The 15188-nt window shown below is 42.5% G+C and overlaps 1 protein-coding gene across 2 annotated transcripts in view; it reads left to right on the top strand.

Annotated features, from left to right (window-relative positions):
- Positions 1–15188, top strand: part of GRK3 (G protein-coupled receptor kinase 3) — a 402808-nt gene that overhangs the window by 120472 nt on the left and 267148 nt on the right. For both annotated transcript variants that reach the window (XM_069759125.1, XM_069759117.1), the window contains exon 2: positions 1075–1151. In XM_069759125.1, coding sequence (XP_069615226.1) covers positions 1075–1151 — 77 coding nt within the window. The remainder of the gene's footprint in view (positions 1–1074; positions 1152–15188) is intronic.

The raw sequence follows: 15188 nt of genomic DNA, 5'->3' as shown, positions 1-15188 counted from the left end.
GGACAGGTCAATATTTATCACAAATTCTTTTTTTTATTTTTGTTCATTTGAGGTAATCATTTTTGTTCTGCTCTTCACAGGCCCCTGAGGGACCTGATTGCGGGCAGTGTTAGCTGCAGCATGCGGCTAACGCTGCCTGCTATTAAAGTGAATATTCAGTTCACTTTAGCAGCGGGAACAGGCTTAGGCTTCCTGCTGCTGCTCCGCTGGCACTGGGGGCCCCATAGCAGCTGCATGGTGTGCGCTATTAGCGACACCCCACTGCTTAGGGGCCCCTGGAGCTGCGGGGGCCCTAGGCAGATGCTGGCCCTGTATGCCAGCAGGTGTCAGGGTCTGGGCCCACCGGAGAATTCTCCAGTGGTCCAGTCTGACCCTGGTAGTAACAGACTACAAACTTTGTGTAGTCTAAAATGCTGTCCCATTGTGAACCCTATGTCTCCTAATTCTTGTAACACACCAAGAGCAGGGTAGTAAAAATTAGGGATCCAATGAAAGCCAGCATGACTGGAAGTCCTGACAGTCGTCATCAGGGCACAATTCATTATCATCATTATGATCACATATCATCATTCTCATCATCCTTCTGTAGATGTTTGTTGCTATGCCTTGATGGGTAAATAAAGGTTGAGTCTTTATTCTTGTAGCACCTTTTCTACTGTGACCTTAGTTTTCAACACTTTTCGAAGGTAATTGCCTAGTAGAATGCAGTGCAGAGTAGGACTTGGAATCTGTAAAGGCCAAAGGTGGCCCTTGACCCTTTCTCATAATATAAGACCTATTGGGGTGTTTAAAGGTTTGTACCTCAAGACCGCATTCCCTAAAAGTCAATCCCTCACGTAATTGGATGCGTGTATGACTGCTGAAAACATTGATGATCAACTGGTAGGTGTAGGGAAAATGTCCTAGAGAACAAATTGGTGGCAGAAACATTTTAACTGCAGATAGGCCTTTGGTGTAAATATTAATCCAACCTTCTTGATGTTAGATTAGTAGGATGTTGCTACGATAAAAATAATTTATCAAATGCTCTGTGCTCACCTCTATATTAAACCTTATCTGTCTTTTTACTTTCAGCATACGAAGTGTGATGCAAAAATATCTTGAAGAACGAGGGGAGATGACTTTTGACAAGATATTCAACCAGAAAATCGGTAAGGGAGCCATTTCCTGAGGAGGTGATGCGAGTTCTAACTAGGACTTCCAAAGTATTTGGGGTTTTCTTTATTTTCGGATACAGTAGTTCAAACTTGACTAGTGATAAAACATAATGTTTCAGTGAGCTTCTTGTTGTGTAATATTCAGGGCATTGAGTCTTCAAAGATACTGTAATTGTAGTGGTTTACAGTGAAATATGAAGTTTAGACAGGATTAGCCACTTCACATAGGGCATGATGATCCTTTTATAAGGTATAAGAAACATTACAGACTAAAGTAGACAAAGTGAGGACTCTGAAGACTCTCCTTTAACCCCTTACATACTGGTATGTCATATACCGGCTCCCTCACTTTGATGAGAACTTGCATGCCAAGCTGATGAATTGCTATGTATAGTACAAGCCATCGGAAAATCGTAGCTTCAAGTCCAATAAAGGGACTACTAAATACCGTAAAAAAAAAGTTTTTAAAAATAAAAAAATTAAATACCATAAGTTCAAATCACCCCCTTTTGCCTTATTAAAAATCAATTAAAAAAATAAAAGTGCACATATTTGATATTGCTGTGTTAATAGAAGTCTGATATAATATAAAATAAATTAATCTGATTGGTAACTGGCATAATGAGAATTATGTTTTTTTTGACCGCTACAACATTGCTATGAAATGCAATAAGTTATCAGTAAAAACATCAGCTCAACGCACAAAAAATATTGCCTCATATAGCCCCATATTGCAAAAAATTAAAGCGTTACGGGTGTTTTTTTTTATGTAATGTGTAGCACAAGTTATTAGATGATCACAGCTTCAAGTCTTCTAAGGAGACTATTGAAGCATGCAAAAAATATATACCGGTATTTAAAATATATTAAAAAATATATAAAAGTTCAAATCACACCCCCCTTTCGCCCCATTCAAAATAAAGCAAAAAAAAAATTAACAATACACATATTTGATATCACAAGGTATAGAAACACCTGATCTATGTGCCAAATGCATAAATCCAGAGTGGAACTAAAGGAGGGAAATAGGCTTACCACGGGCAGAAGCTGAAGGACCCTGGGCCAGGTGTAGATGACCCCGACATGCGTTTCGCGTGTCTAATGCACCGCTATCTCAAACGCGCGTCGGGGTCATCTACACCTGGCCCAGGGTCCTTCAGCTCCTGCCCGTGGTAAGCCTATGTCCCTCCTTGAGTTCCACACTGGATTTATGCATTTGGCACTTATTTTGTGAGGGTTTGGCCTTCCCTTCTGGTATTCTATTGCGCTAGGCACTTTACATTATATGCACAGTCGGGCAGTTGCAATTGTTGGTCCCCTGGTTTCCCTGTTTTCCTTCCTGCAGATGTGTGTTATATTTAGATTGTTGTGATGGTACTTTTTGGTATATATGGTTTACTTTGAAACTATCAATAAAAGATATATTTTCTCTATTTTACCTGGTTGCTCCTACTTTCTCCTTTCATACATGCAATTTGGAGTGGGTATTTGTTTTTGTCCTTTGTTTGGATGGCCTACTTATAGCCCTATTTTGATGACATTAATATGTCACTGAGGTTTTTGTGTTTGGTAACGTAAGGGGATTGGTGGGATAACTGGTATAGGTTGGAACACCCCTTTAAGGCTCAGATATTTTATACTTTCACCTTACTGTCAGTATAATGGTCAGGGTGAAGTTCATTATTGGAAGATGTATGTGGTAATGGGATATTTCTTGCTGATTGTTTGGAGTGTGTCTCTTCAATTTACCGGTACTATTTTTTTAAATATCTGTGCATGTCTTGTTTCTGAATTGATAAACTTTGAGGTTTATTTCAGCTATTATTACAGATCCCAAGTTAAAATTGGCCAATATGCTTGTTTCATTTGGATTGTGTCCCAGTAATACCATGGAGCTAAAATTAATCATATAGTTTAACATTTATGTTTGCAATCAAACGATTCTCGGAGTGTTTAGAAAGGAAGATCCCCAGCTATTCAGCTCGTTCTTATTGAAGCAATTCATCTTCTCGATTTATTCGTGTAATATGTGGGTAATTTGACCATGCTTCAGGCACTCTGTGAAAAGCCATGCTTTTCCTGGACTCTATGGAGAACACAAACTGTGCTCGGTTTTATAAACCGGCAGAATACAAGTATGAACGTGCTTGGCTTAGACCTAGGAATTTGGTTGGTAAGGTGATAATCTCATAGGCTTTTTTGGAAAATGATGGAATGTAGTTGACATTTAAGGAATATAGGTGTATAAAGCGCCGTAGCTGTGACCTTGCTTGTCGTTACCCCACGCTGAACTTCTAGACAATGCTTCCTATAGAAATCTGTTTAGAAGAATGCTTTCTATTCCATTGCCTTGACGGCTGCCATTGTAAATCTCTACGCATGTGGTTGGGTCTATAAAGTGTAAACACATTGAATGAATGGCACAGACAGGAGCTGAAATGGTGCTAGAACTCGCAAGCAAGTATTGCTTCATAGGTATGTAAATGGCAGGATTGTATTTCCTGGTTAGTGTTTGCAGGCAAAACAGGCAGTAGCATTGTGAAGAGTACAAATATATTATTATTTATCTGACTGACTGCTGATATCAAAAGAGTGTGCCTACGGCGGGCTAAAAATGGGCACTGGCACAAATGGCTGTGAGAGAACTGCAGCGCCCACATACCTAACATTTACTACTTACCAGTGGAAAAATACTTTACCACTATAAACTGTTGAATTGATCAGATGGCCTCATATGGGAAGTGAGCCTGCCTCTAAATAGCCAAAAATTGGTTTCTTGGTGTACCTGTTGTTTCAAGTGACCTTTCCGAATCTGTGGTCTTATGAGTACTTGAGGAACAGTCTTTCTTCTAGTACTTAAGGTACCTTCACACTGAGCAACTTTACAACGATAACGATAGCGATCCGTGACGTTGCAGCGTCCTGGATAGCGATATCGTTGTCTTTGACACGCAGCAGCGATCTGGATCCTGATGTGACATCGCTGGTCGGAGCTAGAAGGCCAGAACTTTATTTCGTCGCTGGATCACCCGCTGACATCGCTGAATCGGCGTGTGTGACGCCGATCCAGCGATGTCTTCACTTGTAACCAGGGTAAACATCGGGTTACTAAGCGCAGGGCCGCGCTTAGTAACCCGATATTTACCCTGGTTACCATTGTAAATGTAAAAAAAAACAAACACTACATACTCACATTCCGGTGTCTGTCGCGTCCCCCGTCGTCAGCTTCCCTGCACTGTGCCAGCGTCGGCCGGCCGTAAAGCAGAGCACAGCGGTGACGTCACCGCTCTGCTTTACGGCCGGCGCTTACACAGTGCAGGAAGCTGACGCCGGGGGACGCAACAGACACCGTAATGTAAGTATGTAGTATTTCTTTGTTTTTTTACAGTTACAATGGTAACCAGGGTAAACATTGGGTTACTAAGCGCGGCCCTGCGCTTAGTAACCCAGGAACTTCGGCATCGTTGGTCGCTGGAGAGTTGTCTGTGTGACAGCTCCCCAGCGACCACACAACGACTTACCAACGATCACGGCCAGGTCGTATCGCTGGTCGTGATCGTTGGTAAATCGCTTATTGTAATGGTACCTTTACTGCATTATTTGCGTGCTCTAGTCACCAGAAGCTGCAGTAGCTTCTCCTTTTGTCTTTTTCTGCCTCCCTCCAGCTATTTTTCTCTTCCATCTCCCTAGGCTATAGGCAGCAGCTGTAACCTGATCCTTCAGTAAACACAGATCTGAAGACAGATTTTCCCTTTTTTGTGACAGTAAACATTCAGGGCAGGGAGGGAAGACATGGCTGAAAAGTGTTTACTGCACTTTCCTCTGGTGATATGGCCCCACGTCCTGTATGTAAATCTACAAGGAAGAGGGGGCCATGTCTTAAGATTGGAGAGGCACAGGAACGAAATATAAGAATTATTCAATTTTAACCATTTTTTTTTTAAATTAAATTACATTTTTATTTAAGTGACAAGTCTTTTTAAAATGACTACACCTCGAGATAACTGGCCACATTGACTATCTTATGCAGGTTTGACAAAACATCGATGACCTTTGCTTAGTGAGTGTGGGAAGTTTTCCTAGGAAATACACGGTCGTGTCACTGAAGGCCTCTTAACCCAATTGACACCTAAAAAAGGGTAATTTTAGCCTCCATCAGGCTGTTATGTCAGTATATCACCAAATATGAAAGAAAGGAATCATATAATGTAGACTATTCCTTAAAAGTTTTTAATTTTTCCTGTACAGTTCCTTCAATACCCCTCAGTTCTAGTGAACACCTGACACATGCTTTGCATAGGCTCTCTCATTAAGTCTGAAGGGTGTCGCTGTAAGACGTCTGTCACAGGTCTCCCTTAACTGTATAAATCCGGAGATTATTCCTACATGTCCTACAAGCTCTTAAGACATCACTCCCGCTTTTTTTTACTATTATTTCAGCACTGGGGTGGTGTCACTAATGTAAGTTCCCTGCCCCTAGTAATATACTTACCAGACACCGTCTTCAGCTGTTCCCGGTACATCTCCGGTCCACACCGCCATCTTGTGACCCCAACTTCTGACAGGCTGGGTGTTGGAGGAAGCGGTCACAAGCTGTCAGTGTAAGTCTATGGGAGCTTTGTTCTGGCTCTGATCGATGTACATTCAGTAGTGAGTCCGGTTCCCTCCAACAAACACTGGACTACTCCAGCAGGTCATAAACGGCGGAAGACGACCAGAGTGACACCGAGAAAAGATGAAGATGGTGCCTGGTAAGTATAATACTAGGGGTAGTAAACTTAAATTAGTGCCACCACTCCAGCGGTTTTTTATTTTTATCACCGGAGTGATGCTTTAGCTTTGTTTGTACAGGGTCTTAAAGTATTTCTTATTCTGGGCTATATAGCAGCATCATATTCCTTGGGGCTCACAATCTAAATTCCCTATCAGTATGTCTTTGGAGTGTGAGCGGAAATCCACGCAAGCACTGGGAGAACATACAAACTCCTAAGGTAAAGGTACCGTCACACTTAGCGACGCTGCAGCGATACCGACAACGATCTGGATCGCTGCAGCGTCGCTGTTTGGTCGCTGGAGAGCTGTCACACAGACAGCTCTCCAGCGACCAACGATGCTGGTAACCAGGGTAAACATCGGGTAACTAAGCGCAGGGCCGCGCTTAGTAACCCGATGTTTACCCTGGTTACCATCCTAAAAGTAAAAAAAAACAAACACTACATACTTACCTACAGCCGTCTGTCCTCCAGCGCTGTGCTCTGCACTCCTCCTGTACTGTCTGTGTGAGCACAGCGGCCGGAAAGCAGAGCGGTGACGTCACCACTCTGCTTTCCGGCTGTCCGACGCTCACAGCCAGAGCAGGAGGAGAGCAGAGCACAGCGCTGGAGGACAGACGGCTGTAGGTAAGTATGTAGTGTTTGTTTTTTTTTTACTTTTAGGATGGTAACCAGGGTAAACATCGGGTTACTAAGCGCGGCTCTGCGCTTAGTTACCCGATGTTTACCCTGGTTACCAGTGAAGACATCGCTGAATCGGTGTCACACACGCCGATTCAGCGATGTCTGCGGGGAGTCCAGCGACAAAATAAAGTTCTGGCCTTTCTTCCCCGACCAGCGACAGCACAGCAGGGGCCTGATCGCTGCTGCCTGTCACACTGGACGATATCGCTAGCGAGGACGCTGCAACGTCACGGATCGCTAGCGATATCGTCTAGTGTGACGGTACCTTAAGGACTGTCTGAAATGCGTCTTTTTTGTTATCCTTAGTTTTGATTTTTTTATGGCTTTTTTCTATGATCAAGAAATTATCATTTTAAGGATTAGCCTTGCTGTAACCTCCCGTTTTTTTTTCCAATACGCAATCTCATTGCAGATGTTTCCTTAGTGGGAACCCAGGACCCCAGTGCTGCAGGGCTACAGTGCTAACCACTGAGCCACCATGCCTCCCATTGTGTAGTATTAGATGGTGCTACACATTGCCTTTTCTATTTCTGCAGTGGTATACTAGATTTTGCTTTTACTCCTTCTGACAGACATCAGTTGCTACTGGGTTACCTGTAGTGTTTGGCCAGTCCTGTCTTACAATTATAGACTTGTTTTTCTAGGCATCAGAGTGAAATGTTGTAACCAAACATGTTCTGAACATTACAACAGATGGCAAATGGCCTGTGCAGTTGCTTTCCAAGTAGTAGTTTTGTTGTGTTTTTTTTTCTTTCTCTCCTTTAAGGTGGGGGTGAAGTGTATAACTGAATACATGTTGTTCCAGTTTGTTCTTTCTGTGAAAGCCATGTATTAAATATAACCTGATTATTGCGATGACTTGTTTGTGTTGCAGAGACACTGTAAACCTTCATTGTGGCATCATTTACACGTCCGTTTCTAGTCCCTTGTGACAGAAAATTTGACAATACATAAGACAAAGGTGTCATTTTCTTAACGGACATTGGCAGCAGAATAATTTCATGGGGCATGGTGGGCATTTTCATGAAATAAACCCATTCATCCTGCAAGAAACCGATTCCTGTTTTACGTCTCCCATGTGTTTTCTTTATCTATGCTCTGCGCAATTTATGTTTTGTGATTCACGTTCCTTGAAGGAATGTCCTGTGGTATATAATATTTATATCATCTGCACACTGGTGGAAAAACCTGTAACTCAATATAATAGCTGCAAGCCTTCGCTTTGTCACTGCGCTTTGGAACAATCTCGCCTCTCGCGTACACTGGTTTCTGTGCGCTCGGTACGGACACCAAACCTGACCTTTATTTCAGGACTCCACAGTGTCTAGCAAGAAATAGTGTTCAGTTGTTCATTCTTTTGTGTCCTTATTGTAGAAATCCCCTCAGAATAAACCCTCATGTGTTTGTCTGCATATTTGGATGGCATATTTCTGTGCCTGTGTGTTAATGATTAACCACCTGTGATCATTTTACAATCGATTGTGCCAGCTGGTGCGATCATAACTAGTGATAAAGGCGCCAGATGGACGAGGTTTTTAGTGGTCAGCGCAGGCTGATTCTGCTCTTATATTGCACTGAAGCCCAAGCACTGCACAAAGTAGTAGCCATCGTGCTGCACATCATTAGCCGAGTTTCATCAATTGTATTAAATACGTTTGTATACTCTTTTGATACATTAAAGCACCACTCCAGCATTTGTTTTATTGCCGCACTGGAGTGGTGCTACTAATCTTAAGTTTTCTACCCCTAGTTTCATCCTTACCAGCCAGTGTATTGATCTTTTATCAGCTCCACTCCGGTCGTTGTGGCCTGCTGGATCGCTCCACTGTCTGCTGGGCAACTTGGAAGTCACTACGCAATGTAAGTCTATGAGAACTAGAATCAGACTTAAATTGCGAATTTGTGACCGTTCCTTCTGAGTTCCAGTCAGTTATAAGATGGAGCCGCGGGACTGGAGCGACGCCAGGAACAGTTGAAGACTGTGGCTTATGAGTGTAATGCTATTCTCAGGGAACTTGCATTAGCAGCACCACTCCACCACTGAAATATAAAAAAAAATTACAGTGGTGCTTTAAAGGTAACCTGTCACCCCCAAAATCGAAGGTGAGCTAAGCCCACCGGCATCAGGGGCTTATCTACAGCATTCTGTAATGCTGTAGATAAGCCCCGATGTATCCTGAAAGATGAGAAAGAGAAGTTAGACTATACTTACCCAGGGGCGGTCCCGTCGCGGTCCAGCCCAGGGACTCCCATCTTCTTACGATGACGTCCTCTTCTTGTCTTCACGCTGCGGCTCCGGCGCAGGCGTACTTTGTCTGCCCTGTTGAGGGCAGAGCAGGGCAGAGCAAAGTACTGCAGTGCGCAGGCGCCGGGAAAGGTCAGAGAGGCCCAGCACCTGCGCACTGCAGTACTTTGCTCTGCCCTCAACAGGGCAGACAAAGTACGCCTGCGCCGGAGTTGCAGCGTGAAGATAAGAAGAGGACGTCATCGTAAGAAGATGGGAGGCCCCAGACTGGACCGCGATGCCCATCTTTCTCAACTTTCAGGATACATCGGGGGCTTATCTACAGCATTACAGAATGCTGTAGATAAGCCCCTAATGCTGGTGGGCTTAGCTCACCTTCGATTTTGGGGGGGAAAGGTTCTCTTTAACATTAATGGCTACATGGCATCACAAGACCTATTCATACCTTTTAAATAAAAGCGCAACACAGTTGTAATGGAGGAAAAATGGCCGTGATGTTTATTTAGGGTTAATCCATATCCAAGAAATGCTTTAAATTCATAAATGTCCATAAATCCAAAACACCAATTAACCAATCCGCCCATAAAATGGGCGATTTTCCCACAAATAAAGACATCACGAAGGGACATAAATAAAAAAGGGGGGTGGGTGACATCTTCTTTTCTTCATAAAAACTTCAGTCTGAGGTAACCAGCCAGAAAACCGGGCTTTTATAATTCACACAGCCCCCAGCAAACACATATTATTGACCAATGAAAACCGTTTAAAAAGACGCCAAAAGCGCCAACCAGCCAGATTAAACCAGAAATACTCTTTAAGGCTGTGTGCACACGTTGCTGTTTTTTTCCCGATAAAAACGCTATAAAACCGCAAAAAAACCGCATACAATAAGCATCCCATCATTTAGAATGAATTCCACATGTTTTGTGCACATGATGCGTTTTTTTCCGCGAAAAAAAACGCATCGTGGTAAAAAAACGCAGCATGCTCATCAATTTTGCGTTTCTTTTTGCGGATTTCCCACTACAAAATGCATTGGGAAATGTCCGGAAAAAAACGCACCAAAAACGCATGCAGATTTCTTGCGGATTTCTTGCAGAAAATTTCAGGTTTTTCTCAGGAATTTTCTGCGAGAAATCCTGAACGTGTGCACATAGCCTAAATAGACATTTGACTTGACCTTTATTTGAACTCACCAATAGAGCTCCAGAGTCTGATTCTAGGCTTACTACAGACATTATATTCAAGCTCTGTGTTGCCATGAGACCCCCCCTTTTAATTGTATGTGTCGTTCTGCAGCCTTGTTATTCTTTTGTATTGCTCTACTACATCCAATGGGAACATTGGGGAACTTTGCTTTGTCTGTGACAGAAGCTACACTTTAGAGGTGGAAATGGGCCCCCTTACGTCTTGGGTCCCTGGTTACACCATTGTTGTGTTTGCCTCTGTTCCTGGCTTTTCACAAAGAGTTGTTCCCATCTCTCTTGAAGTATACGTTTGTTACTGTATTTTTTTATTTTTTTAATTATCTGGAAATGAGATGGGTGAGCGCTGTACATTTCTCTGGATTGGTAGGCAGTTTGTATTTGGTTTCAGGCCTGGACACATCATGGACAGATCCAGTGATGCTTCTTCCGCCCTGTCTGATTCCACATACATTACTAAACCTCTGTTCTCTGGTTCTTTTGTTCCTTGGATAATTCGTTTTGTGACTTTCCACCGTCAAAAGAATGTCATGGCAACATATCAGGCAACCGGTAATTGTGCTTTAATATTTTGTAAGGGATTGATTTCCTGTTGGTTGGCTATTTAAAGCACCACCCTGTCTGTCTGTGAAAAGGGCATGGCGGTGCTTCTGTAGCAGTCTGAGATGATCTGTGATGTTGGAGGTCTGTATTGTCTCATTAGCGAGGCCTTGATAGTATTCTTTCTCCTTGCTATAGGTATGATTTCACACCAGTCATCCATAGACACCACGCAGCCACAACTATTTTTCTGTTTATTTGCTTGCCTTGTCAGATTACAGTACACTTGGTGTTATTTTTTATGTTTATTGACTTTTCTATTCATTGTGTTTTTTTTGTTTTTTAACGTGCACTATCTTAATTTTTACACCAAATGATGCAATCGTTGATGAGATTTACCACGTCACTGCTTGAATCTCTCTATACAGTCCTTTACATTTATGGGTGCTAATGCCATTGTAGACCATCAAATCTTAGCATAAATGACTTCAAAAGGCATACCCACTTGATTTAAAGTATATCTTCTTTATTAGCGTTCCATTAAATGGCATAAAATGGCGTTCGCCATGAGTATCAGACTGATGGGTTTCTGGCGTACATAGGGCAAAGGACAGTTTGTACGCCAGAAACGCGTCTGTCTTTTTTCATTGTGAATGCCATGTATGCCGTTTAGTGGTGTCCTAATAAAGAAGTACTGGATAAAATGCCTGTGCATTAGTCTTCTGCTCGGGAATAAGGCGGAATTTCTTCTTGGTGTATATGGACATAGTCAGTGAGTTTCCTTTTGTCACTGTCTCTACATTAGGTTACTAGCCCGGACCACCAATGTAGTACAGTACTGACTATGTTCCCTTCACGAACTCTTGCATTTCACCCATAACCTTGCGTTCTTCTATGGCTATGTGCACACGGTGCGGAATGGTGTGCGGATTTTTGCACACTGTTTTTGGTAACTCCGCAGGTAAACCACACTGCAGATTTACCATGGTTTCTGTGCGATTCCACCTGCGGTTTTACACCTGCAGATTTCTATTGTGGAACAGGTGTAAACCGCTGCGGAATCCGCACAAAGAATTGACATGCTGCGGAAAATAAACTGCTGCTTTTCCGCGCGTTTTTTTTCTGCAGCATGTGCACTACGGATTTTGTTTTCCATAGGTTTACATGGTATAGTAAACCTCAAGGAGAACTGCTGCGGATCCGCAGCGTCAAATCCGCTGCGGATCCGCAGCAAAATCACATAGCCTTAGTCTTGAGTTGCCACAAGCCATTCTTTCCTGGCAGCACGCAGATCACTTTTAGTTCAAATTTGCTTCCATCTTGTCCCCTTTGGCATCCGGCTTGCCGGCCAGTCTGGGGATGTGTGGGAATGAGACATTGTGAATTTGTGTTCCAACAATGGATTGGATTTTTTAGCTTACCGTACTTGATTTAGGACTCAGCTGCAACATATGTTACCGTCTTATCCTCCTATAGCTTTGCTCTATAAAAGGCAAGGAAATATTGTTTTTGGCAAGATATTGCACAATTGTGTATTATTCCTACATTCTGCAGCCAACACAACCTCATTTTTTTTGTATTTCGTAGACAGTATTGATGCTTTAGGCTATATCGTCCTAGGATTGGAGGTAGGGCAGTTAATACTATATCTAATCAGTTGTGCTGTGGATCCTGAAATATCCCATTGTCTTTTAGCGGGCCATTCGGCTTTCAGGCAGATTTCTGTATTTTTTTTGTAGCCTACACTATTCTAGTCTACCAAGTAATAGAAACCTGACACACACCACATTTGTTGTGAGCTATGTCTGGTTTTCTTTCACTCCCCATTCAGGTGAGGCTGATTTGGCATATGGAGAGGTAGGACCTGTAGTGGTTAAGGACACCTTGCCATGGTTGGATGGCATTTTTGATTAAAGAGCGTAAAAGCCAAATACCTTCTGTTTTTGACATTTCCAGCAATATTGGAATTCATGTATTCATTAATCGCAGTGTGCTGACGCACCATGTACGTATTTCACGGTCTTGTGTCTCGCGCAATTTGTATAAAACCTGATTAGTGTTGTAAAACGATGGTAATTGTGACAGGAGGTAATTTGCAAAACAACGATTTAAGTGATGTAGAGATTGTTTGGGGAGAGACAGAAAATCTGGAGTAGTATACATAGTCATGTATATGATCTGCTGCCCTCTCTGTATGGCATGCTTCACGGTTTGATCCTTTGGGGTTTTTTTATATGCTCTTGGGTCCCTTTGTCCACTGATCCACCATCTAGTCTTCAGTTTAGAAACAAAGAGCATTGAAGATACACTATGAGATATACTAGGTTAATGGTTTGACTCTAAAGATAGAGGAATATGGTCTCCAGTTTGGTGCCCAGTGGTAGGATCGAACATCCAAGTATTAGTAGAGACGAACCATGCCATTCCAATTCTTCATTCATTAAATGTATTATTATATCAACAGAATATAAGTTAGGTAGATGCACATTGAATGTACCGTCCAACAATATGGTCCGAACACACCTTGCTCATAGCTTTCTGCAGCCACCACCGGTCTCCTCTGCAACCTCCTGTAGAGTTGACTCCTAGATCTGCAGAAGGTTGGAGAGAAAGGACTTTGAAGAATGTTAGAGATGTAGATGGGGAAGGGCTGTGGTATCTTTGTATCTTTTTTATTATGTTGAGTTTTCTACAAAAATAAATTATTTTGTATTATGTACTTATTATGTTACTGATAAATTCTTCTTGAGACGTATATAATGATGACCTATTCAACATTTTCTTTTTCATAAACATAACGACTAGATTAATGCTATCTGCCTAACAGAAAAGTAAACTTTTATTGCCCATTTTTCCCCAACCACAGCGCAGTTTTGGTTTTTCTAGGGTACTATGAATGTAGGTCTATACATACCAGAATTGCTGTTGATCTGAATGGTAAAATGCAATGGCCGGCCAGTGGGTGAGAGATTCAGATGCATTGTCAGATTTTAATGCTGTGTTATGTTATTTCTTAAGACTTTGGATTCCCCAACAGACTTAAATGGGTAAGAAAAAAGCTACAATAAATTCAGACTCATAGGTATTATTACAGATTGTATAACTTGTGCATATTTTACTATTAATGTGCACTGAGGTTAACAAAGATGTAGTGAGCAGGAGGGCAAGCTGATAGACAGCTGCCAGTCCGCTCCTGGGAATGGTTTAACATCTTTGCGCTAACCAATGGGGGTGTTGTGGGGGGATGCGCTGCGGGTAGCGGCTACCTACAGCAGCCTGGATTGGCAGCAGACTTTGAGGATGGAATTTCGGCACCTGGGACATATCAGATTGTTTGTGAAGGTTCCACCAGACCTTGCTGTGTACCAGACTATAGCTCTTACATTATAACTAATCTGCCTTGTGTAAGAAGTCTGCAAATAAATACTCAAAATTCAGTCAATCAGTGATGTGGGTGGGGTTACGCTCAACTGTTAGATTCAGCAGATAAAGCAGGGATGTTGTCAAAATGACAGCAAGCAGCTCAGTAAGTGATAAATTGCTGATATCAGGGTCTCTACCCCTACATTTATACTGCGCTCAGATTAGGAAGAAATTTGCTTTCCTTTAAAGGAAAATCTAGGCTCAGATCCTGGGTTATACAGCCATTTTGACATGGATTTTCTAAGTAAATACATCAGTCTCATCAGGTCTTAGCGATCTATATAAGGGAAGAGTGGGATGGCCGTGTAACTCTGACGAGGCTCGTGATGCTCGGATTGGCCAGCGGCTCTCCTGACCTGAACATGACAGCATGTATTTCATTGCAGATGTCCCACTTGGGTTGGGAGAGCTGCCGGCCAGTCCGAGCATTGCGTTGCGATCCTCATCAGTCTTACAGCTCCTCCCCAATAATGTGAACCATTTGTATTTTAAAATACAGCAACAGATTCTCCTTAAAAGAGAAAATTCAGACGGCACAAGATAGACAAGCAAATGACTTTCGGGAAGGAAATGGCTACGTTTTCGTAGGCCTTGCTAAAATCCTCCATGTGTTTAATTCTTGGGCCTCTGTCACCAGAACACGGGATTTTGGAAGTACTGCTCAGCCCATGGTGGGAGTTTCATTGTAAAGCTCCATCTCTTTAGTAGTTTTCTTAGCTGCGTATTTGCTGGGCAGGAATTGTTCTGCCCTTGACTACATTTTTAGCAGATCAACAGTTGGTGAAAGTGTTAATGCAATATCCACAAATTATAAACTTGGATAACGCTTAATGTTTATGGCCCAGTAAAAGCGTGAAGAGGATTAGTGTTTATATGACATGAAGAACTGCAGCGCTGATGGCTTCCTCTGACATAACGATTTTCTGCACCTTGGACTGTGTTTTGAGAATTAAGCATTTCCTAATAAAAGCGTCTTAATGAGGAAGTGTAGCTGGTGCTGAATAGAATCAATCGACATTATCTGCTTCTCTCCACTGCCTTATAACATCCATTATCCTTCAGAAAGGTGTGGGGGTCCGGGGCCCCTATATTTACACCGAGCAATACTGGCAAATCCCATCCTGAGAAGACATCAGCCAAGATCAGACTCTGGAGACAGAAG

This window comes from Ranitomeya imitator, chromosome 1 (genome assembly GCF_032444005.1).
Source record: "Ranitomeya imitator isolate aRanImi1 chromosome 1, aRanImi1.pri, whole genome shotgun sequence".
Classification (NCBI taxonomy): Eukaryota; Metazoa; Chordata; class Amphibia; order Anura; family Dendrobatidae; genus Ranitomeya; species Ranitomeya imitator.
This window is presented reverse-complemented; position numbering and strand designations above follow the sequence as displayed.